At 51.4% G+C, this 23,200-nt stretch overlaps 6 protein-coding genes across 8 annotated transcripts; 4 read left to right on the forward strand and 2 right to left on the reverse strand.

The window, feature by feature from the left end:
• Positions 1-6,447: 6,447 nt before the first annotated feature.
• Positions 6,448-8,188, forward strand: LOC131210185 (epidermal retinol dehydrogenase 2-like). Its single transcript, XM_058203393.1, has 4 exons — positions 6,448-6,882; positions 6,954-7,169; positions 7,243-7,569; positions 7,642-8,188. The coding sequence occupies exons 2-4, from the start codon at positions 7,026-7,028 to the stop codon at positions 8,083-8,085; spliced, it is 915 nt and encodes a 304-aa protein (XP_058059376.1). The 5' UTR covers positions 6,448-6,882; positions 6,954-7,025; the 3' UTR covers positions 8,086-8,188.
• A 107-nt stretch (positions 8,189-8,295) lies between these two features.
• LOC131207272 (ketohexokinase-like) lies at positions 8,296-9,801 on the forward strand. Its single transcript, XM_058199882.1, has 2 exons — positions 8,296-8,733; positions 8,798-9,801. The coding sequence occupies exons 1-2, from the start codon at positions 8,296-8,298 to the stop codon at positions 9,299-9,301; spliced, it is 942 nt and encodes a 313-aa protein (XP_058055865.1). The 3' UTR covers positions 9,302-9,801.
• LOC131212056 (acyl-CoA:lysophosphatidylglycerol acyltransferase 1-like) lies at positions 9,311-14,742 on the reverse strand. Of its 2 annotated transcripts, XM_058205781.1 has the most exons (8): positions 14,413-14,742; positions 12,805-13,397; positions 12,515-12,723; positions 12,209-12,423; positions 11,986-12,122; positions 11,701-11,909; positions 11,438-11,619; positions 9,311-11,376 (listed from the first exon to the last, which is right to left on the reverse strand). In XM_058205781.1, the coding sequence occupies exons 2-8, from the start codon at positions 12,825-12,827 to the stop codon at positions 11,122-11,124; spliced, it is 1,230 nt and encodes a 409-aa protein (XP_058061764.1). In that variant the 5' UTR covers positions 12,828-13,397; positions 14,413-14,742; the 3' UTR covers positions 9,311-11,121. The 2 variants fall into 2 exon arrangements, with proteins under 2 accessions (XP_058061764.1, XP_058061763.1); XM_058205780.1 differs by having other exon boundaries at positions 11,438-11,909.
• A 619-nt stretch (positions 14,743-15,361) lies between these two features.
• Positions 15,362-18,601, forward strand: LOC131212882 (26S proteasome non-ATPase regulatory subunit 2). 2 transcript variants are annotated; one of them, XM_058206946.1, is made up of 4 exons: positions 15,362-15,493; positions 15,652-17,974; positions 18,039-18,157; positions 18,236-18,601. In XM_058206946.1, exons 1-4 carry the CDS (start codon positions 15,416-15,418, stop codon positions 18,416-18,418), a joined length of 2,703 nt encoding a protein of 900 aa, XP_058062929.1. In that variant the 5' UTR covers positions 15,362-15,415; the 3' UTR covers positions 18,419-18,601. The 2 variants fall into 2 exon arrangements, with proteins under 2 accessions (XP_058062929.1, XP_058062930.1); XM_058206947.1 differs by having other exon boundaries at positions 15,415-15,493; positions 15,611-17,974.
• LOC131212884 (DNA-binding protein SMUBP-2) lies at positions 18,053-19,211 on the reverse strand. Its single transcript, XM_058206948.1, has 2 exons — positions 18,567-19,211; positions 18,053-18,502 (listed from the first exon to the last, which is right to left on the reverse strand). The coding sequence occupies exon 1, from the start codon at positions 19,150-19,152 to the stop codon at positions 18,619-18,621; it is 534 nt and encodes a 177-aa protein (XP_058062931.1). The 5' UTR covers positions 19,153-19,211; the 3' UTR covers positions 18,053-18,502; positions 18,567-18,618.
• Positions 19,212-19,590: 379 nt separating this feature from the next.
• LOC131209159 (Golgi resident protein GCP60) lies at positions 19,591-22,080 on the forward strand. Its single transcript, XM_058202156.1, has 6 exons — positions 19,591-19,961; positions 20,035-20,081; positions 20,147-20,834; positions 20,905-21,026; positions 21,098-21,269; positions 21,331-22,080. Exons 1-6 carry the CDS (start codon positions 19,808-19,810, stop codon positions 21,579-21,581), a joined length of 1,434 nt encoding a protein of 477 aa, XP_058058139.1. The 5' UTR covers positions 19,591-19,807; the 3' UTR covers positions 21,582-22,080.
• Positions 22,081-23,200: the final 1,120 nt, after the last annotated feature.

Consider the following 23,200-nt stretch of genomic DNA (forward strand, 5'->3'; position numbering starts at 1 on the left):
TCTCTCTCTCTCTCTCTCTCTCTCTCTCTCTCTCTCTCTCTCTCTCTATGTTTCGGTGGCAAAGGCAAATTCGTCGAAATAATCACAAGAGAACATAGCGGCCAGCGAATCCCTAAACAGAACAGGACCGCTTCATCATCGCCGGTGCTCGGTGCGGACAGGGTAAAGAGGGCGCGCACCGCTCCCAGGCGCACCGTTAAAATATTAGGAGGAAGGTAAAATGATCTGACCTAAATCGCGGGCCGAGCTAATGGGCCGGGAGGCGGGCTGCGTGTGTGTCCAGCGGCCGAGCGAAAGGTAAACAAAACGCGTACGAAACCGTTTACCGGCGGGGAGAGTGCGAGGCCCCGCCGTGGCCCATGTTTGTAAAACCCGCCGCACCGTACTGTGTACTACTTTTTGCTCGCTCGCCCCAAGAACTACTTCCATCTCCGCCCAGCTCCCCATAGAACGCCCTAAAAGGCGTGCATCGGGTTCGTAACGTTGCGTAACGCATCCCATCATAACGTCGCCTGCCTGGATCGAGGGAAACAGCATTTTTGTGTCCAACATTGCTCTCTATCTCTCTCTGTTTTGCTCTCCTTTCTCTGTCAAGCAGATGACGTACCACCTTGAACTTGAGCTTTTGGTCACAGCCGTAACCGATGGCCGGCCTGAAACCCGTCCTGCGCCCCCCTTGGTGGGGCTGCTGTTGCACAACGACGCGCCGTTGGCATGGCCTCCCTTGAACAGGATCATTCCCACCGTTTGTTCCCGTTTCACACGCAACGCGGAGGGGAATGAAAAATCGGAAACGACAGATGATCGACCATCGGACGCCATCGGGGTCCGCACGATGCTGCGGACCCCACCATCATCATCGGTTTCATTTTCAAGTTCATGAACTCACGGCCCACGGCCGCAGGGGCTCTCGCCCGAGTCCCGTTATGATATTATGCTTCGATGTTTTTCTGTTTAATTTAATGCTCTAGCCAACCGGCGGGGCCTAGGATAGGGGCGGCCGGGTGGCGCATCTGTTCCCAGATCGGTTAGATTGCGTATCGGTTCTACATCTCGCCCGACGAACGGTCGGCGGCCGATCGAATCGTGCAACTCATTTTTGGGGCTATTGATGAACAAATATGGCGCGGAGATTGGCAGCTACGGGCCGCTCCATCGGATAGTCATCATAACATCCAACGGATCACCAGTTTATGTGTGTGCAAAGTCCAATCTAAAAACCCTCCCCAAGTACGCGGGTTTAATGAAGATTTAATTTTGGCCAAAATGGAGACCCGTTCGACCAAAATGTCATGTCATTTGGGCGGAAGCCTTTCACTTGTTCGCCTTTGATGAAGCCCATTTTCCGAGGCCCCAAAAACACTCGAAAGCAAATGGTGGTGCTTCCGGTGCTCAACGCCCGGTGACAGCAAAACGGGACCGGAGAACGAATTGGGTGCATCTCCAACATCTTGCGCCAATGAGTGCGATCCACGAAATGATGGGCGCCTACGGTGAGCGGCGAAGTTGACATCGTTTCCAGCCCTACGTTGGCGCGAAACAATGGTGCGTTCTGCGCGACGACGATTCGTTCCGGTGCACCCTTCTCCGATTCGCGGGCTTCCACGGGACCGGCGGGACCCAGAAAAGTGTCAGCACCGTCGGATTCAGGTTAATCAGTGTGATACACTTCGCCTATCTGATGTGCGCGCAGCCCGCCCGGGGGCCCTTATACAATCGCGGCCACAAACTCAAGATGCGTGAGAACATTTCCACCAGCGGCGGGTGGGCTGGCGTTACACTTTCTCCGACTACTCCCGCAGTACCAACAAGTGGTTTCGTTCGTTTGAGGCAAACGAATGCGCACAGCCAGTGGCCACGGCTGCACCATTACATCGGTGGCTGTGGGACAATTGAGAATAGAGCTGCGCTAAGTTTCTGGGTCAGCGCGGGTCGGTGTTTAGCATACCTCGCTCAGTTCTACAGGTGTAGCTCGAACCGCGATAAAAGGATCCGATTGGTTCCAATCCAGTTTGGGGGCGCGAGTGAAACTTTCCGAGCCCTTTTTAATGGCTCCCCGGCATTCATAATCCGCGTGGTGCGAGTACCAATCGGGAACGCAAGCTAATCATCCGCCATTCGAACCGGAGTGGATGGCCCCAAACCGATCGAACAACCGAGGTTCGTCGCCGTTCGGGGCGTTGAAATTCTTTCACGTGCCGCGCTGCGCGGGTGTCTGACGTCACTACTTTCACCTTGGCCATCGGAACGCGTCGCGTCGTTCGATTAGCATACTATCTGTGCTGTGTAGCAGCAAAAACGGGCATTCTTTTTGCCGCTGACGCTGCTCGTAAGTCACCGAGTCGCCATATTGACCCACCAGACAAAACCGAAGACGAAATCTGAAGTCACCGCAATCTTGCCGTCGCCGTTTCGGGCACGTTTTCGCGATCGATCACCCTTCTCCGGTTTGGGTACAGCGTCGTCATCGGCGAGTTCTTATGGCAGCGGCCGTGTGGACCATTAGGAAGTGTGTCGATTGGATCTTCGTTTTCTTTCACCGGCTTTGGTCGCACCGCGAAGCGGATTTAACGACGTATTATCCAAAAACAGAATGAAAGTCTTCTTTGGGCCACCCCACCAAATTTGGGGACCCTCGTTTCCTTTTACGCACCTAAACGAAGTTCTTCATTCGGTTCGCCCAGCCAAGACAGGCGATTCTCGGGAAGCCTCAGCACGAACCCGCGACGTCCTCATTTCCGTGCCAAGTCACGGCGAAAAGTTCATTCACACCGGCGACGGCCGGGGACGACTTTTGGCCTACTTCGGGACCATCGGAGTAATTGGCCGTGCGCCGACCCACCCCCACCCCCCCAGGATCGAGAGATGGTTCTTTTAGCAACAAAAGAAAACAAATCAACCACTTCCATCGTGGCGCTCTGGCGCAGCTTCCGCGGGCTCCTCGGAGCTGGGCGTCTGATCGGTGCCCGCCCCGATGACCAACGGCGGACAGCCGACCAAGCAACGAGCCATCAAGATTCCAGTTCTTGCAGCCGCGCCCGGAACGAGTCGTGGGGGGCGAAGAAACTTTCTTCTCGTAAATTTCTTCTTCGCCCTCCGCACAAACAGCCCCGCCAGGCTGGGCAGGCGGCCACTTCGCCCCACAAATCCAGGTCCATTTGAATGTGTGTTGTTGCAGGCCGATTCTAGGCTCGATTCTTACCGTTATGTTGGTGTCGCCAGTGTCGACGAAGAAGCAGACGGGGGAGCAGGGCGATCTCCGGGATCCGGATCGTCGTGATTCGATTCGTTCACTCGCCGCACTCAAAGTCTGCCACAAGTTCGTTGGCCGATTTGGAACTCGGTTACTGATTTTGGCCAGTATCACCGTGTACTCCGACAGTAGCTACAAGTTTTCAACTTCGCAGACCCTCTAGGCTCGGGGTTAATGTTTATGTTACACTCGGCTCTGTGGGGTTTGGGCAACCACTGTTCTCTTGGGGGCACTAGCACTGCCCGTGGCGATCTCTTCGGTGGTCCTGCATTGCCCGAACGTGGCAATCTAGGCCAGAAGCGCTTACGGTTTTCTCACGGGCCCATCACCCAACTCAACGCACGACAGACGATCTTCCTTCCACTGATTCGGATGCTCAACTGCGATGCCTGCGATATAGTCCTATCACCGAGGGCTTCTTCTTTGTGGTTTGTGGCTTCCACCAAGTTCCAGTCCGTGGGCGTCCGTACTGGTTGAATATCGGCTGAAGACTGGAGCCGGGACCTCGGTGCCGTAGCAGATAAAGAGCCGACTTACACAATTCCGTCCGCTCGGTCTCTCGGGCCCCGCGTTCGAGTGGCTTCTCCCGCGGAGTGATACATACTTACCTTATGCTCCACGAGAAGTGCTCTCCTCTGTTCGGGTCTGCCACTCGCTCGCCACACGATTCTTAGGCACGAACCGGAGAAAGCAGCAAACGGGTTGGACCCGGGATCTAGCGATCATCTTCGGGTGAGAGAATGTTCCCTACGTCGAGCGAAGAATTAATATGTAGAATAGTGCTACGATCGCTCATTGTGTGATTGCTGGCAACTGATTTAAATTATTAAACCACCATTACAAAATGGGCTCCTAGTTGCTGGTCGCAGGAACTTGATAAAATCTGCAGCAAAAACATCGCGCAATGTGATTAGGCAAGTGTTTGGCGTTTTTTGTTCCCCCCATTGGGTGGATTCATACTCCAGCGAGCAGCATGATCATTACACCTGCGTCACTATGTACAAGGAACCGCACGTTCGAGCAGAAGTCTCATCTTTTTTTTCCCCCTTTTGTGTGTACGGTGCATTTTTCTTCGCCCCGCACACACATGGCCAGCAGTGGGAGCCGTAATTAGTCAGCTTCTTTTCGATCCAATCCTCGGTTCTTAAGAATCGACGCACCGAGCCAGGGAAAAAGAGGAAAAAACGCTCCTTTTTTCCGACTTCAACAACCATGAAATGAATGTTTGTTCGCACCACCGGCCGTGGGCAGGGGGCCGGGAAAAGGGTTTTCTTTCGCGCAGACCACAATGGAGCCACGATTCTGGGTGAGAGAACGGAAAAAACGGTTCCATCATCTCGTTTGGTCTTGTGGTCACAACTTTGTCCCTACTGAACCTCTCTAACTGGTCAGCCTTGCCAGCGGGGATAAACCGGTGAGACTTTCGTTTGGGAGTTCAAAAGGTGAGGCTACGCAGCGGAGCACCGATCCGAGAGACCGATTTGGCGCCGGCGAGATCGTCGCGTTCGAAAGTCGATAGATAATTGCCCACACAAACGTTATTATGTTGTTAGTGGTAATATTTGCATGATTTCTCCGGGCGCGGTACCCGGGCGCCGGCCGCAGCATCGAGCATGGCGAACACTAGGCACCGCGCATCGCTCCGATCTTCACCGCACAGCGACCGGCCCGGCCAAATTGGTCACGGCGGCTTATCGATTTGTACACTTTCAAATGTTATGGCGCGCCCGGAGATCTATGACCTGATGATCGTGAAAGATGTGTTCGTGATAATGAAACGGGCCAAAATTTTCCCATTCCAGCGTCGGGGGTTTCGGCGCACGCCGATGCTCAGTGTGTAGTGTAATAATGCTTTTCTGCCACCGGCTCCCCGGCTCGATCTATGTCTCGAGCTCACCTCCTTTCTCCCTGACCACTAGCTAGCGAGGCCAGCCCCCGTCAGGGCCGTTGATGAGAAGCACTATTTTCCACCGGACCTGCGCGGCTGTCAATCTTGATACCCTCTTCTGTGCGCGCCCCACGGAAATTAGCCCACACGAATCACACGAGTCGGGAAATTTCCGGCCCGTCCGGGGGCTCGGACAGACCCCTTCCCGTCCCTGTCAAAAAGTATGGCCAAACTATCCCCCGACGCAACGGTGAGGTCCGATTCTCAAGCATTCTTCTCGGCGGCAGAAGAAAAACACACCAAACCTCGCCTTTCGGCCCGCTACATCGCATGCCGGGGGCACATTTCCCGCGCGAAACTAGACGAGGAAAGTAGCGAGACTGGCGGCGGAGGAACGCGGAGTGCCCTGTTAGCATTATGAATAAATACATCATCACCGCCATTATGTGCTCTGTGGCTGGCGACGGTATGCGCGGTGTGGCTCCCGGCCTGGTTGGCCGCAGTCGTTGAATCGAAACGCATCCGCCGAAGCGAGTAAAGCGCAAGCAAATAAACGGTATCATTAACACGCTAAACTATTGGTAACCGTACAGCACCTTCCAGTCTAATCAAATCCTAGTCTAATCTAATCCAGTCTGTTGTGCATGAATACAGAACATTGGTATTCGATTAGCACCATTTAATTCTGGCCGGAATACGAGGGGCGTTTAATAAAGCCTCCGAGGCCGTGGTTAAACACAGGCAGAGGAAGTATTTGGCAGGCTCATCAAACGATTAGATAAATAAATTGATTGATAAATTTTGAAAACAATTTGTAAGCTAAGTTTGAAATTGAGCCAGGAATTAAGTGGCCATGTAAATGTAACTTGTCTTGAGCTGGCAAAAAAGCAACCACTGCCCTACTTCGAGGCCGCAATCATTTACGATACAACGATCCGCTATAGTCTTGTAGGGAATTATGAAAATTTGAAAATTATAAATTCCGAAATAGTGTTTGCCGCCAAAAATGTTCCTCGTAAAATTCTAGAGATCACAAAACAACCGCTATGTGAAACATTTCAAACCATAGTTGAAATAGTTCGCCGCAAAAATGCGCCTTTCTTGGCAGGGTTGCCAATCAGGCTCGGCGAGTTTGACATCGTTTTGTTGTTGTGTTACTGCGTTAGTAACTGCGAGGACACACGATGCGTAACGTAACAAGTTTGACTGCGGGGACACACGAAGCGTGAAAACTAGCGTAAAATTGTGAACGATTGTGCACCGATCGGTCTACGGGGAACTTTATTCGTGAGGTGCACATAAGCGGGTGCCAGAAAAAAGCGCCTCGTAAGTTTGTCAGGAGGACTGATTGAACCCTTTTTTATCGTAGACCTCTACACGGCTCATTCGCGCCATTCGTCAGGGCCCTACAGCCAAAGTGTCCGTGCAGTTCAGTTCACGGTTCAAAGTTCAAATGAACATGACGCGCCTCTTTCCATCTCGTACAACGTCTTAAACGCGTCCGCGTCTTAACGATCGAAAGCGAAAGTTCGCGTGTTTTCGCCATTACATTTACGGCACTAATCTAATTTACAATCATTCGTGCAACGGCCAAACGTTTTGATTTATCTCATATCAAAAGATTGTGATTCCCGCAAACGATGCGCAATCGGGGAAGATTGCATGTAAGTAAACGGTAGTTACTTTGCCCGCCGAGTGTCCTGGCCTACCGGCCCTGTGTATCGCCAGTCTGTAGCAACAAGTTCGTATTAGCTTGAGAAACAAACAACCTCCGTAATACGGTGCTCACTACAGCAATCTGTTTCATTGTAGTCCACGGAAGAGCCGCCACCTGCACTACGCCGGCTGCCAGAGTGGCTCGAATGCCACCGTAAACCGGTCACGATGATACTACGATTTTACGCGACACTGATCTTCTGCTGGGATGTGCTGGTAATTCTGGTACAGTTTTTACTCACCCTACTGAAGTCGCTTTTTCGTCTGGTGCGGCCACCGAAACCGAAGAGTCTCGCTGGTGAAGTAGCCGCCGTAAGTGCTTTCCACAACGATTCCTTTTCCCCACAAGCTTCTTACAACACGATCGATTCCTTTGGCATTGCAGGTCGTTGGTAGTGGCCGGGGAGTGGGTTATGATCTCGCGCTACAGCTTGCGGCGCAAGGCGTAAAGGTGGCCTGCATCGACATCAACACTGCGGACAACGATCTGTTGGTGAAGCGGATTCAATCATCCGGTGGCGTGGCGCACGCATACGAGTGCGATGTCACGAACAAGGCGGCCGTTGGCCGTGTAGTGACCGCTATCGAGAACAATTTTGGCACCGTTAGCTTGCTGTTCCATTGCTGCAATGTGCCCAGTGCACGAAGCCTGGTCACGGAACCTCCACCAATCGAGTTTACGCTGAACGTGGGCGTTGTGTCCCATTTCTTGGTGAGTAGCACTGATCCAGAGAGACGACGGATACACAATACTTTTCCTTTCTTTTCGTTGTTTTTACATTAGCTCTTGGAAGCAATTTTGCCAAAAATGAAGAAAGCATCCCACGGACACGTCGTCTTTCTAACGTCGGTTGCCGGCGTTAGTGGATTGAAGCACCAGATGCCGCTGGCTGTTTCGCAGTTTGCGGTGCACGGTCTTTACGAGTCGACGCTCGAGGAGCTGCGTATTGAAAAGTGCCAGCAGACGATCCACACCACGCTGGTACACATCTATCCGTTCATCATCACCGATCACTGCCTGAACGATATCCGGTTGCGCATATCTTCCGCCTTCGGGCGTATCAAATCGGACGAGGCAGCCCGACGCATTATCATGGGCGTGCGGCGGAATGAGCTCGAGATTAGCATTCCGGGCTATCTGCTGTTCCTTAGCCACCTGCTTCGACTGTTGCCTCGCCGCGCAACTCTTCTACTGCGCGAGTTAATCGACACTGGGTTGGATATGTAAGGGGAAAGCCTCAAGTTAGCCTGAACTGAGATTGTACTGAACTAGGGAACGAAGGGAACTGATTAAAAGACTATCATATAATATTTTGTAGAAAGAGTATTCTCTGTCAGCGTTTCGAAATATATCAATAAAAATGTTTGTTTTTTCCAATTTCGTGCGCCAATAATGTCTATCATCACTTCCGTTTTGTATCGGCAGTATTTTTCGTCCATGGCCACGTCGCAGTGTTCGGAACGGGGGAGAAAGATTCTTTGTGTCGGCCTGTGCAACATCGACATCATACAAACGTGTGACACGTACCCGGAGGAAGATTCCGATCAACGGTGCCACAACAGTCGCTGGCAACGTGGAGGGAACGCCTCGAACAACTGCACCGTGCTCGCCAACTTGGGGGCGCCCTGTGAGCTTCTCGCTTCCTTCAGTGACTCACCGACATTCCAGTTTGCTCGCGATGACCTGGCACGGAGGAAGATCGAGTTCGGCCACTGCGTGTCCCATCCCGGTGCAGAGGTTCCGCTTTCCACGGTATGGCTAAGTCTAGCGACCGGAACACGGACGATCGTGCACAGCAATCCCAACTTACCGGAGCTGACGGTGGAAGACTTTGCGCAGTGCGAATTGTCGGACTATCGATGGATTCATTTTGAGGTACATTTTACATCGTTTGCTTAATTTGCTCTAATCGTAACATCGAAACATGCTTGATCAACAGGGCAGACGGAATACAACCGCGATCGTACGAATGATCGAAAGGATCGATCACTGGAACAAGGCCATCGTCGACGGGCACACGCCGAAAATAACGATTTCAGTTGAGCTAGAGAAGCCGCGTGCTTCGAACCTCGATCTGCTCGTGGCGGGTATCGACTATGTCTTTGTTGGGAAGGATTTTGGTCGCTTTCTGCACTACGATAGTGCCCGTGCGGTGGTACTAGGCATCAAGCGATCGCATCCTGGCCACTACGCAGTCATCTGTCCTTGGGGTTCCAGTGATACCGTCGCCGTGGATGCGGAAGGCCGTTGGTTCAGTCAATGCACTTACCCACCGGCAGCGATACGGGACAGTCTCGGAGCTGGTGACACTTTTGTAGCCGGATGCATATTTAAACTCGCCCACGACACCGGGGCCACGCTAGCAGAGGCCCTAGAGTTTGGCTCTCGCTTAGCCGGCGCCAAGTTGGCACATTTCGGATTTGATGCGTCATCGGTGCGATAAATTCTAGCTATTCGGGATGTTTTAATGGTTGATCATTTCTTCCATTTTATTGCTGCTGTCGTAGTCTATTCGAAAAGAAATCGAAAACCTTCACAACTCGCTCCGTCCGACGCCATGGCGGGACATTCCTCTCCACGCGGTTAAAGCACACGCGGTGCACTCGCGAAACATAGCAACCGCGGAAATACGTGTCGCGGCCGGCTACGATCGGTTTTTGTGTTGCGATGTTGAATAATGAGCAAACGTTGGGCGTATTAAGTAAACGACACGACCGTGTGGTCAAATCAAGGTCCAAAACGGGTTCCCCCTCTGACGATGTTGTTTTTTTGTTATCTTTTTCTTAAACGAAACTTGTTATACACTAAATAACCCACAAATAATGCTACAGTGTTGTTATGATCCCTACAATCGGTCCACACACACACATACACACTTGTTTCACACATGCACACACGTGCGAAATATATTGTTTGCTGCCAATAAGGATGCTCCGTGCTGGTGGTGGCCACTTTCCATGGTGTGTACGGATGGTAGAGACCCATGAGCGGGGTCTCCTTTTTCTCCACACACTGAAAAGTTTGGTTTGCGATTCTTTGTTTCCTACTCCCATGGACACAAACGTGTCCCTAGTATATATATGTACAGTCCGATCCGCTCCCCGGAGCAACGCCCCTAATGCACACTCCACAGCTGAGACTTCCCATGTCCACCAGAGCGCAAGCGAAAAGGGTAGAAACTGTAGCATCCGTAACGTTAAAGCGTGTAAACCACCTGTTTTCATCGGCTCAACAATCACCGTCGGTTTTAGTCGGCGAAAATCCTTCCACCGGGCGGACGCTCTCCCTCTCTCTCTCGCTGTCTCACTGTGTCCGCTTACTAAGGTACAAAACACTCCTTAGTCTGTGATGTCAATCCGTTGTCAGTTCTTCCGTTATTTCAGTGCGGTGGCGGTAAGAAAAACTTCAATATGCTCAGCAAAACTAAGCCACCATTTTCGTCGGGAGCAACACTATAGCCTTAAATCCTAGCTTCTTACTGATTCGAACTTCCGTGACGCTACTGGTGACTGAAACACTGCCTACGCGCTGCCTTATTCACAGCTCTACGTTTAACCGACGACGGGTTTTTACACAGCAATACACACGATTGGGGGGTCGATTTGTTTTTATGCTTTTTCTTACCTTTTTTCTAACTTACTGTCTAGTAAAGTAGTTGCAGTTCCGTTTCCCCGTGTCTTTTTTGTGCCTTTAATAAACGTCATTCCATTTGTTCCTGGTGTGCGTTTCAAACACAATTTAACGGTCACGTGCTCACGTGGGCACCAAGCTCTTGGCGACGGACAGATGCCGCGGTTGCAGAAAGTAGCAAAGTAGAAAGTATTTTCATAATCTACCGTCTATCGTCACGGGCTTTCAGCTCATGCACGAACGCGGGACACTTTGGTAACATGGGGAGGAAAAATGGCATGGCCCCGTTTGCGCACGCTTGACCGATCTTGGCTGCAAACATGCTTTGCCTTAAAACCCGGGGTGCTCCACTAACGAACCCACACGACTTAACCTTACAGAGTAACGGGTAACGGGTAATCAGCTGGGAACGCAGGGTAGTTGACTAATAGATTAGCAATTAACGCTGACCACCAACGTAGGTTGGTTTCTTTTTGTGTGTCTTTTTCACTTGTAATTTGGTTTTGTTATTTTCATTGGAAACAAGCCGCGCACACAGGGGTGAACCGGTGTGCCCACCATTCCACAGAACTGCGAGAGATTAGAGAGAACGGAACGAACGAAGCAGCAGCAGCGGTTTTGGGGCGCCGGTATTTAGCTTAGCAAATAGACGTACATAGTGTTGGTGTAGTTGACCAGCATCAAAATCAGCTGCACGTGAACGTAGGTCGATGTGATGAAAAACAGATGGATGAGCAGAAACCGAAGCAAATCCTGATGGACGACTGTCGGCGGAATGGTGCAGGTCGCCGGCCACGCCGCGGTGCGGTAGAATTCTTCCAGCAGCTTTTCCTTCTCGTAAAACCGATTGTACAGCCACTGGGTGAGGTGTTCGCTTTCGTGAGGAACCTACAACATAACAACGGTGTGCGTGTGCGACTCAGTTTATCGGGACGTCGAAGCCACTTACCTCGGAACTATGGTAAAGTTTGTAGAATAAAAACGTCTGACATGAATCACGCATTCCGTGCACAATGTTTGGTAAATCTAGCGGTACGCCTTGCGGGTACGCAATCGTAATGTCCAGTATGTACTCCAAGCACCCACCGGACTGCCCGTTCAGCATGGCGTACGAAGCTTCCTTACAATTATCTAAGGAAAGCGGGACAGTGGCAACAGTGGTAGAGTCAGAAGATTTTCTTTCTCCAGTGTTAACCACTCGCCCATCATTACCACAGTCATCATCGTCGTCCTGATCTATCGCTTCGCTAGGGATGATAGTGTTGTTGCTCTCCGATTGTTTCACTGCATCCTGAGCCGCACCGGAAGCGGTGCCACCGGTGATGTCCGATGCACCCAGCATATCCATGATCGCTTTCATAGCACCAACGCGTGGCAATGTGACGTTGTTTAATACTGGTAGATTGTTTTTCTCTGCAAATCTGCAGCCCGAAACAAGAACAAGGTCTCACACTCTGCTGAACAAAACGGTTCTGGCGACGTTCGCCCGCAGCTTACCTTTGGCTGACTTCCTTCCGTTTCCGAAGAAAACCGCCCTCGGGAAACAGGACCATCCACTTCCGTTTCCGCGGTATGTAGCACTTTTGTATGTGTGATTTCAGCTGCTGCAGTGACTTATCGCGATTACTTTTGCCCTACAATGCGTGGAACCGATACAACGGCAAAGACGGTTGATTAAGGCCCACAGATAGTGCCGACCACGGTGGGGTTAGCGGCTTACCGACGCGATGAAGAAATCCTGATGGACGAGACTGACGGCACCGAAGTTGGTGTATTTGAACAGCCGGTCCATGATCCACATAATGTTCGGTAGAACACCCTTTTTTGCGTTGAAGGCTGCCATTAGGAGCGGCACGTCCGAGGTGCTCTGGTGGTTCGCGAGCACCAACGTGCGCCGATCGAACGCCATTGTAATGTCGTCGCCCATTTCGACAACTACAAGTAGGTGGACGAAAAGACATGCATTACCTTAGCGGTCCGTGGTCCGAGCGCACTTTTCCACATCCCGCATGCACCGGAAAAGTACCTTCATAGCCGGCGGTCCACGACCACATGGACACGTTCGCCAGCAGCCAGTGGAACAGTATGCCCTCGATGCGGTAGTAGTAGCATTTGTGTATCTTTTTGAGGGGCAACAGCAGAAACATCCACACCAAGTACGTCGGAACGCAGTAGATGTTGTTCACCACCACCAGAATGGTCCGGATGGCCGCCCGGGGATACTTGATAACCTTGCTGTGAAATAAAAAAAAGAAAAGACCCGTGCACATTAGGTTCGAGTGCTCCGCTATCGGATTAGCAATCGTCTGTGCTTACTGTAAGCTGCTAGAGAACGGCATTTTGTCACCCGGCGATTAAACGGCCGACAGCTATGAACAGAATGACCACCTCACTACTAGCGCCGCGGCCGGAATGTACAAGCAATCGGAACCCGTGTGCGAAGGGTCTTATCACTAGAAGCTTAATTCTACTCGTGCAACTACGGTTAACCACGGCGCCCCACCGGAGGCTCTCTTTCTCTCGTGGTTAATCTTCTTCACTTTGAGCGGTGCGACACCGTGTGTGCGGACCGGGATGATTTACAGTCGCATTTTGTTCTACTTTGCGTCGTGCAGGCAAGTCGTCCCATCCGAAGGGGTTGCGCAGAGGGTGAGGCAAAGTGAAGGGAAGGCCGCAGATGGAGTAGCGTCTGCTTAAAAGGCGGCGCCGCGAATGACGATGCTTGGCGATGGTCGGACCAGCCGGCGAATGGCGGATGCTGCGAGCTTTCTGCGCCGTTTGCCGCTACTACGGTTGTGTTGATGTTTCAGCTTCTTAGCACATGTACGACGGTTGGGTTGAAGAGTTGCCGAAGCGCTGCAGCAATAGGCATTCTTCAGCGGATACATTGATTTGTTCCAATATCCTCCCTGTGACCGGGGACAAGAATGATGAAGGAAAACAGAAACAAAACGGTTACTTGTTTTACCGCCAATCCAACCGGGTGTTAGTGCCTTTTTCGGCTGTCTAATAAATATGATGCCCGCCCGGAAAGGCCGGTAAAAATAGAACAATTATATTATATTTCGTTCCCTATGGCAACACACGAGGCACCTGTTGGGCAACCCACGCAAGCGGCCAAACGACGCCACGGACAAGCGACGTTCGATTAAACCACGCTGTACGATAAGAAACAGGAACCGATTGCGATTCGTGGTGGAGGAAGCATCGGAAGACATCGGTCGTTGGTGGTTCAAAAGTCCGCAATGATAAGAAACGTGTCGCGCGATCCGCGGCATCCATACGTACCAGCTATCAAAACATACGGCATTGTGTACAAACAAACACGCATACCAGCATATCGTGGGGGCCACATCGGTTTGCTGGCGGTCAAAAGTAGTATGCACAAAAAATCAACACTGCCGCTGATAAGCGTGGCTCAGTGATATCACCGACCGGGGGCACGAGAACCGTCGTAAATTCGTGGAACCGTTGATGATTCATGAGACGGCTAGAAATTCCACCCCATTATCGCGTCCTGCACAGGCCCATTCACTCACTTAGCCATCGATCAATAACAGCTCGATGGCTCATCTCGTCGGATCGTAAAATCGTTTGCCAACGGTGACACTATCACGGCGCGCAAGAATGTAGCGTTGCTGTGTAGTCGTTCGAGGGGTTCAAGGACTCCGTGACTCACTCGTGACCGGCGTTGGATGCTAAATGGGGACACATTTTCTTCGCTTGCGACAACCGCCTGGTTGCGTGCCTCTCTGTTTTCTTTTCACCCCACGAGAATCATTGAATGGGTATCGATTTTTTCAAAACGGGCATACGGAGCGAGCTCGCTTATCGAACCGCGGAACAACCGACTACCGAACGAACATACGGTACATTCCCACTGAAGGATTCACTTGGGAGCGATGCTAAATCACCGGTACGCACCTTTTTCTAGTCATCCCACACGTCGACGCGTTTTCTCCTTCGCAACGCCGTGTTCCCGACAATCTGTCGCCGAGATGGGGTTTTACTTTCCGTCTCTTACACCCTGACCTTGGCGTAGGCACACACAGCGGCAATACCCATCGGTCACCTTTGTTTTGGGCGAGAAAAACTGACTCCAACTCGCTTTCACAGTCCGTGCAAACGATGCGCTTCGAGCGACGTTGACCCACTGTGTCCGCTTAATTTACTCTTCCCCTGGAATGTTTCGTCAGTAGCACGGCCACCGGACGCCCGGAATTATTCCATAATTCGGTAGTGCACTTTCGGCTTTCTGTCTCCCCCCTTTCTGTCGGCCTTTGTGTTCCGCGATCCACTGTTTTCCTCCGCCGATGTGACAACTAAAAAAAATGTCAACACTTCGCTTCGTTTCAAATTGTCAACAGTTTCGCAAAATAGTATTGTTTCGAGAAGACCGTGAAAGAACGTTTCTGCTCACACGAGTAAGTAAATTTGTAATTAATAGAGATTTGGCAAATTCGTTCGAGTTTCAGCGGGAAAACAGTCGGCATCTTTCTGCGAAAAAGTTTGTGCAATATTTCCATACAATTCGTTCGTCGACAATCGAAGCCGTCATTCAATTCGGTTAGTTCGCAGGGTTCAGTTCTTCCATCATTTACAATTGAGAAAGTTAGTTAGATTTAAGTTGGCTTTGACTATGTCGATTTCAACGATAAGTATACAGTGCATTTTTCGTGTGGTTGTTAAGCAACTACAATCGTTGAGTAACATAAATGATGCATGAAGCATCCCGAAGCGGCTTGCCCAACTCGGCTTCAGAATCTGTACCTTGTGTCATACACATGCCGAGCAGCTTCGCCGAAAGACTCGGTAACCTCAATTGTGACAGCAACAGTGTTTCAACAACTCATCGTCCGCTGGTGCAAGATCGGATTGTAATTCATTGTAACTTTTGTCGCGCAAACGGTCGTAGTGTACGCAAACGATGTCCACAAACGAGAAAATTGAAGAACCCGTGCTGAAAACAAAGGGCAAGGATAAGGATGAGGAAAAAACGGAACTGGTAAGTAAAGAAGTGGCGGCGAACCAGAACCGCGCACACGAACATGCCCCGTCATGCCCCGAAGGGCTGTTGCGTTGTTTGCTTCTGCGTGTCCTGCGAAAGGATATTACATGGTAGCTTTTATGTTTTTGCATCCCCCTTCACCGAACCCTCGATAGTCCGACGAAGATAAGCAGCTTCAGGATGAGCTGAACATGCTCGTCGAGCGGCTGCAGGAAGCCGATGCGGAGCTGTACCGCCCGTCGCTTGAGTCAATGGCGAACTTGATACGCGCTTCTACTACCTCCATGACTTCCGTGCCGAAGCCGCTAAAATTCATGCGGCAGCATTACGAGACGATGAAAGAAATCCACAAAAAGATGACGGCAAAGCTGAAGGACGTCGACACGTTGAAGCTGTGCGCCGAAATCATCTCCGTACTGGCAATGACGATGGGCACCGGCAAGGAGTGTCTCGTGTACCGACTGTTGAGTGACAACAGCACGGAAAACATTGGCGAGTGGGGCCACGAGTACGTCCGGCATCTGTCGGGAGAAATCGCGTCCAACTGGCCGGAGTCAACCGACAACCTGTTCAAGAACCGCCTCATTGAGCTGATCCACCAGATCATACCGTACAATATGGCGCACAATGCCGAGGCCGAAGCGTGCGATTTGCTGATGGAAATCGAACGGCTCGACCTGCTCGAAAATTACGTGGACGAGAGCGCTTATCCGCGGGTCTGTCTCTACCTGCAAAGCTGTGTCCCGTACGTGGCGGAACCGGAGAACGTCAGTTTGCTGAAGTGCGCTCTGAATCTGTCGCGCAAGTTCAAGCAGCACACGCAAGCGATGCGGTTGGCCATGATGATCAACGACACCGAACTGATCAAGGAGATCTTCATGTCCTGTGGGGACGTTGCGATGCAGAAGCAGCTGGCGTTCATGCTTGGTCGGCAGCAGATTTTCCTAGAGCTGCCCGAGGGCAGCAACGATTACGACGACCTGGTAGAGATTATGTCCAACTCGCACCTAAATCATCACTTCCTGAATCTAGCCCGTGAGCTGGATATCATGGAGCCGAAAACTCCGGAAGATGTGTACAAGTCGCATCTGGACAACTCGCGGGCTCCGTTCGGTTCGCAGATCGATTCGGCGCGCCAGAACCTTGCTGCGAGCTTCGTGAATGGATTCGTGAACGCTGGCTTCGGGCAGGATAAGCTGCTGATGGAGGACGGAAATAAGTGGCTGTACAAAAACAAGGAGCACGGAATGCTCAGTGCTACCGCTTCGCTTGGGTTGATTCTTCTGTGGGATGTGGACGGTGGTCTTACGCCAATCGATAAGTATCTGTATTCCAACGAGGACTACATCAAATCGGGCGCACTGCTTGCGTGCGGCATCGTGAACTGTGGCGTACGGAACGAAGTCGATCCAGCACTGGCTCTGCTGTCCGACTACGTGTTGCACCAGAACAGCACGATGCGAATCGGAGCTATCCTCGGGCTGGGTTTGGCGTATGCCGGCTCAAACCGACTGGTGGTGCTGGAACTGATTGGTTCGGTGTTTAGCCCGGAACGGCGCACGGGTTCAACGATGGAGGTTATGGGCATTGCGGCCCTTGCGCTCGGAATGATCGCCGTTGGATCGTGCAACAGTGAAGTGACGCAAGTGTTGCTGCAGGTCATCATGGATCGAAGTGAGGCGGATCTGAAGGACACTTACGCTCGCTTTCTTCCCCTTGGTCTCGGACTGGTGTACCTCGGTCGGCAGGAGGCCGGTGAGGCGATTACGGCCGCCCTGGAGGTTGTAGCGGAACCTTTCCGTTCGATGGCCACCACGATGGTGGAAATCTGTGCGTATGCCGGCACTGGCAACGTGCTGAAGATCCAGCAGCTGCTGCACCTTTGCTCGGAGCACTACGAACCGGCTTCCACGTCCGGGGAAGAACCCGCCTCGAAGAAAGACCCGAAAGAATCATCAGCAAAAGAGAAGGAGGACAAGGAGAAGGATCTATCCGGATGTCAGGCAGTGGCCGTGCTTGGTATTGCGCTGATTGCGATGGGTGAAGAAATCGGAGCCGAGATGGCGTTCCGATCGTTTGGTAATCTGCTGCGCTACTGCGAACCCTGCATTCGCCGTGCCGTTCCCCTGGCGCTGGGATTGATTTCCGTGTCGAACCCGAAACTCAATATCCTAGATACGTTGAGCAAATTCTCGCACGACAGTGATGCCGAGGTGGCACATAATGCCATCTTCGCTATGGGGCTGGTCGGAGCCGGAACGAACAATGCTCGCCTCGCGTCGATGCTCCGTCAGCTGGCCCAATACCACGCAAAGGATCCCAACAATCTGTTTATGGTGCGCATCGCACAAGGACTGACCCATCTCGGTAAGGGCACGTTCACGATCAGCCCCTACCACAGCGATCGCCAGCTGATGAGCCCGGTAGCAGTGGCCGGCCTGATGGCAGCTCTCGTTTCTTTCCTGGACGTTAAAAACAGTAAGTAGACGCTTCTCTGGTGATTTGATTCATTTTTCGTATCTAATTAATGTCTTTTTTTCAGTTATTCTCGGAAAGTCGCACTATTTGTTGTACACGCTAACGACTGCAATGCAACCGCGCATGCTGATTACCTTCACCGAAGATCTAAATTCATGCCCCGTACCCGTCCGTGTCGGAATGGTTCGTACGCTTAAATGATAACGTTTTACCTGACCACGTGATACAAATATAAGTTTGCTCTCATTCCTTTTCGCACAGGCCGTCGACGTAGTGGGACAAGCGGGTAAACCGAAAACCATCACCGGATTCCAGACGCACACCACACCCGTGCTGTTGGCGATGGGCGAACGGGCCGAATTGGCTACCGAGGAGTACATTTCACTCACCCCTATCATGGAAGGATTCTGCATTTTGCGAAAAAATCCCAACTACGTTCCGTAAGCCCCCTTGGCCCGGTATTAGACACCTGTTTCGTTCCGCTTTGGGCACCCGAAAACACGCTCGCGTGGGAAATAACATACAAACCTACGATTACGAAGTTGTGAGTTTATTGCTTGCTGGACTGGCGCACGCTATGTCATCTACTTACACTTAAGAAACGTAAATAAATAATAATTTTGCGAAACAATAGTTTGGCGAGTTTAAGAGGTCGTTCGTTTCTTTCCTCTACCAGTGCTGCTTCCTCCACGACTCGAACTGCTCGCACTGCCGCCGGTAGGTTTCTGCTTTCGTTCGAGCGACATTTGTTTCAGCTTCTGCGATAGACGGGTTTGAGCTTTCTGCTTATCTTCTTTTTCTCGGCGCGCCTTTCCCGTGATAGGATGGAGGAACTCTTCGCGCTCCTTTCGCTTAACTGCTTCGCCGCAACCGTGTATTTCCGGCAAGCTGTGCTTGAAACAGAACCGCTCCCGGCAGTAAATGCAGTCCGTCCCGACGAGATTCGTCTTTTGTTTGCATCCCTTGAAGTCGCACGTTTGATCAACGGTTTTCACTGCCGCCAAGACCGTGTTGAGGTTTTTTTCTACCACATCCGTGTCGATCGGGGCCAGCAACTCGGACGCTTTGGTAACGACTTTCGGATCGGTATTGAGCATCAGTGCTGGAGCGTGAACTTCAGGTGCCTCGAGAGTATCGCTAGCTACTCGTTCCGGATTTGCCTTTCCCTTATCACTCATGGCAGGATCTTCCGGAACACACCGGAACGCAGAACCGAACTCTAAAGAGGTTCAAAGGATGATCGTGAGAAAAACAAAACAAACCTTCAAACCGAACTACATGTCAACATCGATTTTTTACCGTCTATTCTAAGTGCCAGCAATCGACGAGTGACAGCAATCGACGAAACATTTTTACCGCCATCCGATTGAAATTGAACAGCAATTATTCTAGCAAAAAACTCTTATTTTATTCAGCACTTTTTTCGTTATGAAACTCAAGAAGAATCTTTAAAGTGAGCTCGCCTGAAAAATCCAGTTGGAAAATACTACGTCATTTGACAGCATCGCGCCCAATGGGGGAAGTGACAGTTCTGCCAAGAAATCAACAACATTGGTGAAAATTTTGACACCTGCTTCAGAACGAATAATGATGACACCAAAACTCGAAGTGGAAGAACCTTAGAACATTTTTCTGCTCCGTACGTGTAAAACTTAACACACCTCCTGAGCGGAAGGTGCGAAAGGATTTAGGCGTCACGATATTAGAGCAAGGGTTCGAAAAGTGACCGTAATCAACAAAGTGTTGCTCGTGCTTCAGAACCAGGCCAAGAGTTCTCCCTGTGGTTCCCAGTTTGGGTTCTTAGTTCATGGAAGTGGTTTCGCTGCCACGGCGATGGCAACAATGATAAGTTCGGATAGTATTGAGCTTTCCTTGAAAGATCTCTCACTCAGCGATGGTGCGAGTACAAACGATGAGAACAGTAAAATCCTCAAATGGAACCTACCGTTGAAGGACCTGTATAAGTTGGCTTGTAGTTTTTACAAGGGTAGGGTCTCTCGCACCGCGCGTACCAGTGTCAATAGACGGGATAACGAAAGCCTTTTCTCTGCTCTTTACAGAAAAGTCCGGCAAAGCGATTCACCTGAGCTACGAGGATAATCTGAAGGCAAGTGGCAAGTGCGATCCGTTGTTCGGTGTCGGTCTAACAGTCGGAATTTTGGTTTTTTTTAGCTCGTTGCCTTCACGCAGCAGGCGGCACACGGTTCGTTGGACCTCTCGCAAGCCCCACCATTGGGAATGTTTGACGTGATCGGTAAAGACCGGAGAATCGCGTGGCAGCAACTCGGTACGATCACGAAGCTGCAGGCGATGGAAGGTTTCATCGATTTGCTCGATCGCCTGTGCCCCCTCTTCAAACCATTTGTCGAGGCGATCAAGAAGGACAAGGAGGAAAAGTTGCGAAAAGCGGAGCAGGAGCAAATCCAGCGCAATGAGGCACAGGCGGCAGAAAAGGTGCGAATGGCGGAGATGCAGCGGATCGAGGACGAGAAGAATCGCGAGGAACTTCAGCGGCGCCAACTGCAGGACGCCCTCAATCAGCAGACGTACCATCAGTTCAAGGAGTACGCCGAGATACAGTTTCCGGGCAACCCCGAACAGCAGGCCGTGCTGATTCGACAACTGCAGAACGAACACTATCACCAGTACATGCAGCAGCTGCAGGCACAGGTTGCTACGAACTACAGCCGCTTGAAGGGAGACGAAGGGGCCGACGGGGACGACGAGAACTCGCCCGGTGTGGGTGCCGGAATCATTACCAGTAAAAACGAACAGGACGCGTTCGTCGCTAGCTCTAGCGCAAAAGAAAGCAGTCAATTCGAGTTTAAGGAACAGTGTGACAGTGACAACGACTCCGGAGGTTGGTTCCCCTTTTCAAAATGGATTTCTCCTTTTTTGCGATCAATCAAAGTTTGCTACCAACTTCCCAGATTATGCAGTCATCAGCCCGGCAAACATGTGGACTAAGGCAGACATAAAGCTGTTCAAACAGGAGGTGACGGCCGGAAAGGGTGACGGTGTGATTCGCGTTAACCACGGGGACACGGTGACGGTAAGCTGTCGGGCTGCGGTGGGTCGTTGATCGCATTAGTTTCAACACGGCACTATTTCTTCCTGGCGTAGGTAAAAGTTCCAACTCACGAAGGCGGTTCCTGTTTGTTCTGGGAGTTTGCGACGGATAACTACGATATCGGCTTCGGGGTGTACTTCGAGTGGGGTAAACCGCCAACCACCGAGGTTTCGGTGCACATCAGCGAAAGCGACGAAGACGATGATACGATAGAGGAAGACGAAGGTATGGCCATTCGCTAGTGGTGCAGTTCAGCGGCGGCCTAATGATGAATTTCAACTTTCAGAGGTAATCTGCGCCGAAGACCTTGAGTGTGGCCCGGCCCCTGGCAACCAATTGGTGAGCAGCAGTCGAACGATCGGGCCCCGGAATCCCATTTCGATCATCATCCCGATCTATCGACGCGAGTGTCACCAGGAGGTGTACGCCGGTTCGCACACCTACCCGGGGGAAGGGACCTATTTGCTCAAGTTTGACAACTCCTACAGCTTGTGGCGTCCCAAAACTCTTTATTACAAAGTTTTCTACACACGATAATCTACCCAACGAGCCTGACAACGTAGTACATCGCACAACAGACAAAGAGAACAGAAGGAAGGCACGGATATGGTGGGCCAAAGCAGTGAGAGTGATTGTTTAACAATTGTTTAGCGTAGCAATAGACGTGAGGGGGGCACTACTGTTCCTTCGATGGAGGGAATACGAACCCAGACCCAGTGGTCGAATATTCGGTGTCTACTCGTTGATACACACTTTGTGCGCTCTGCACTTTGAGCTGTGGAGCTGATGATGATGGTCGGTAAGAAACTGTTCTCTAATTCAATGGAGTATATTGATTGCAATAGTTAAATATGGTTTCCGTTTTGTCGAGTCTAATATCAGGGGAATAGATCGGTGAGTGGTCCATTCCAAGTATTTAATTGAGTGTATCTATACCCGCGTAGTGCAATGCGAGAGCGAAAGAGTGGGCCAGCCCCGGCGTGAGGGCGCTAGCTAAATGAAATGATATAAAAAAACAACTACACTTATCGGAAAAATAAAAACTTGATGTTGAACGTACAACACGGATACTACGGGAAGGCATTGAAACCGGCATACATTTTGCGAAATGCGCGCAAAAATGATTTGTGTTTCGTAATTACTGCTCTATCGGTCAGCTTTTCACTGCCGAAAGCTGCCCTAGTGTGTGCTTGCTCCATTGATGATGGCCCCAGAACCCAGGGTTTCGTTGACGCATCGCGGGCAATAAATCTATGCCACCCGGCCTTATTCATTACTTCCACTTCGTCGGGAAGCGTGTCACGCTTTGCGTGAGACGGGGTCGGTCATCTGGGCGAACCCGGGATCGGGGTCCAGCTCCGCGGGTGTTCGTTGTAAATTTCCGACTACGTATTTATGCATGCGACAGTACGCCCTGTCACACGCCACCGAACCTTGGCCATCGTCGAACCGCGGCCTGGTGTAGCTGATTACGATTTGCACTCCCTCCCGACGCTCGTGCTGGCCCCGCAGCCGGGCCAGCAGCCGCACATCATCGTCGTTATTGTGTAATGTGGGCTTCCGATGTACAGGAAAATCTCGATTTCCGACAACGTGCCGCTTTCCTGCGTTTTCGCTTTCTGACCACGTCCGACGTGGGGAGCCGGATTTTCTACCCCACCAACAACGCATGCCCAGTTGTCCACACCCGTCCCAGCACGGAAAGCCGATAACGGAACCGAAACAATTGAACTAAACAAACAAACGAATGGACAAGAGAAAAAGAGGGAAGCCGCTGTCGTCGATCGTTCTTGTTTCCTCCGGTCGCCTCCGGTAGAAAATCTAGATTGCCGTAGCTAACTACTGTGCGACGCGTGCGGCTGTGACCCTTCGGGGTGGTGGCCGGGTGGGGCCCGGGTGGTTGCAAATTTACCATCCTCACCCGACGGCCTCACGTGCGCGACAAACGATGGGAAAAATGACACTAATCAATGTCCAATCTGGCTAATGGCGGGTGTCTTATGCAAAAATAGCCAGCAGCTAATGTGGGCATCAGAATGAACTCCGGCACACCGGTCGACGTCAGCACAACCGCAAACGTTTCCAACATTTCCCGATGACGGTTTCGCCCGAACAGTTTTTGCCGATCCGATGCCGTTTGGCCAACGGTGCTGAGG

Source organism: Anopheles bellator, chromosome 2, assembly GCF_943735745.2.
Source record: "Anopheles bellator chromosome 2, idAnoBellAS_SP24_06.2, whole genome shotgun sequence".
Lineage (NCBI taxonomy): Eukaryota > Metazoa > Arthropoda > Insecta > Diptera > Culicidae > Anopheles > Anopheles bellator.

Bases quoted from the DNA above. Each gene is read 5' to 3' on its own strand.
- LOC131210185 (XM_058203393.1), top strand. From the start codon at position 7,026: ATGATACTACGATTTTACGCGACACTGATCTTCTGCTGGGATGTGCTG. The intron at 7,170-7,242 runs GTAAGTGCTTTC...TTGGCATTGCAG, and splicing joins TCGCTGGTGAAGTAGCCGCC to GTCGTTGGTAGTGGCCGGGG. The intron at 7,570-7,641 runs GTGAGTAGCACT...TTTTTACATTAG, and splicing joins GCGTTGTGTCCCATTTCTTG to CTCTTGGAAGCAATTTTGCC.
- LOC131207272 (XM_058199882.1), top strand. From the start codon at position 8,296: ATGGCCACGTCGCAGTGTTCGGAACGGGGGAGAAAGATTCTTTGTGTC. The intron at 8,734-8,797 runs GTACATTTTACA...CTTGATCAACAG, and splicing joins ATCGATGGATTCATTTTGAG to GGCAGACGGAATACAACCGC.
- LOC131212056 (XM_058205780.1), bottom strand. From the start codon at position 12,827: ATGCCGTTCTCTAGCAGCTTACA. The intron at 12,424-12,514 runs GTACTTTTCCGG...ACCTACTTGTAG, and splicing joins GTGGACCGCCGGCTATGAAG to TTGTCGAAATGGGCGACGAC. The intron at 11,377-11,437 runs GTAAGTGGCTTC...GTTATGTTGTAG, and splicing joins AACTTTACCATAGTTCCGAG to GTTCCTCACGAAAGCGAACA.
- LOC131212882 (XM_058206946.1), top strand. From the start codon at position 15,416: ATGTCCACAAACGAGAAAATTGAAGAACCCGTGCTGAAAACAAAGGGC. The intron at 17,975-18,038 runs GTAAGTAGACGC...TCTTTTTTTCAG, and splicing joins TTTCCTGGACGTTAAAAACA to TTATTCTCGGAAAGTCGCAC. The intron at 18,158-18,235 runs GTTCGTACGCTT...CTTTTCGCACAG, and splicing joins TACCCGTCCGTGTCGGAATG to GCCGTCGACGTAGTGGGACA.
- LOC131212884 (XM_058206948.1), bottom strand. From the start codon at position 19,152: ATGAGTGATAAGGGAAAGGCAAATCCGGAACGAGTAGCTAGCGATACT.
- LOC131209159 (XM_058202156.1), top strand. From the start codon at position 19,808: ATGGCAACAATGATAAGTTCGGATAGTATTGAGCTTTCCTTGAAAGAT. The intron at 19,962-20,034 runs GTAGGGTCTCTC...TGCTCTTTACAG, and splicing joins GGCTTGTAGTTTTTACAAGG to AAAAGTCCGGCAAAGCGATT. The intron at 21,027-21,097 runs GTAAGCTGTCGG...TTCCTGGCGTAG, and splicing joins ACCACGGGGACACGGTGACG to GTAAAAGTTCCAACTCACGA.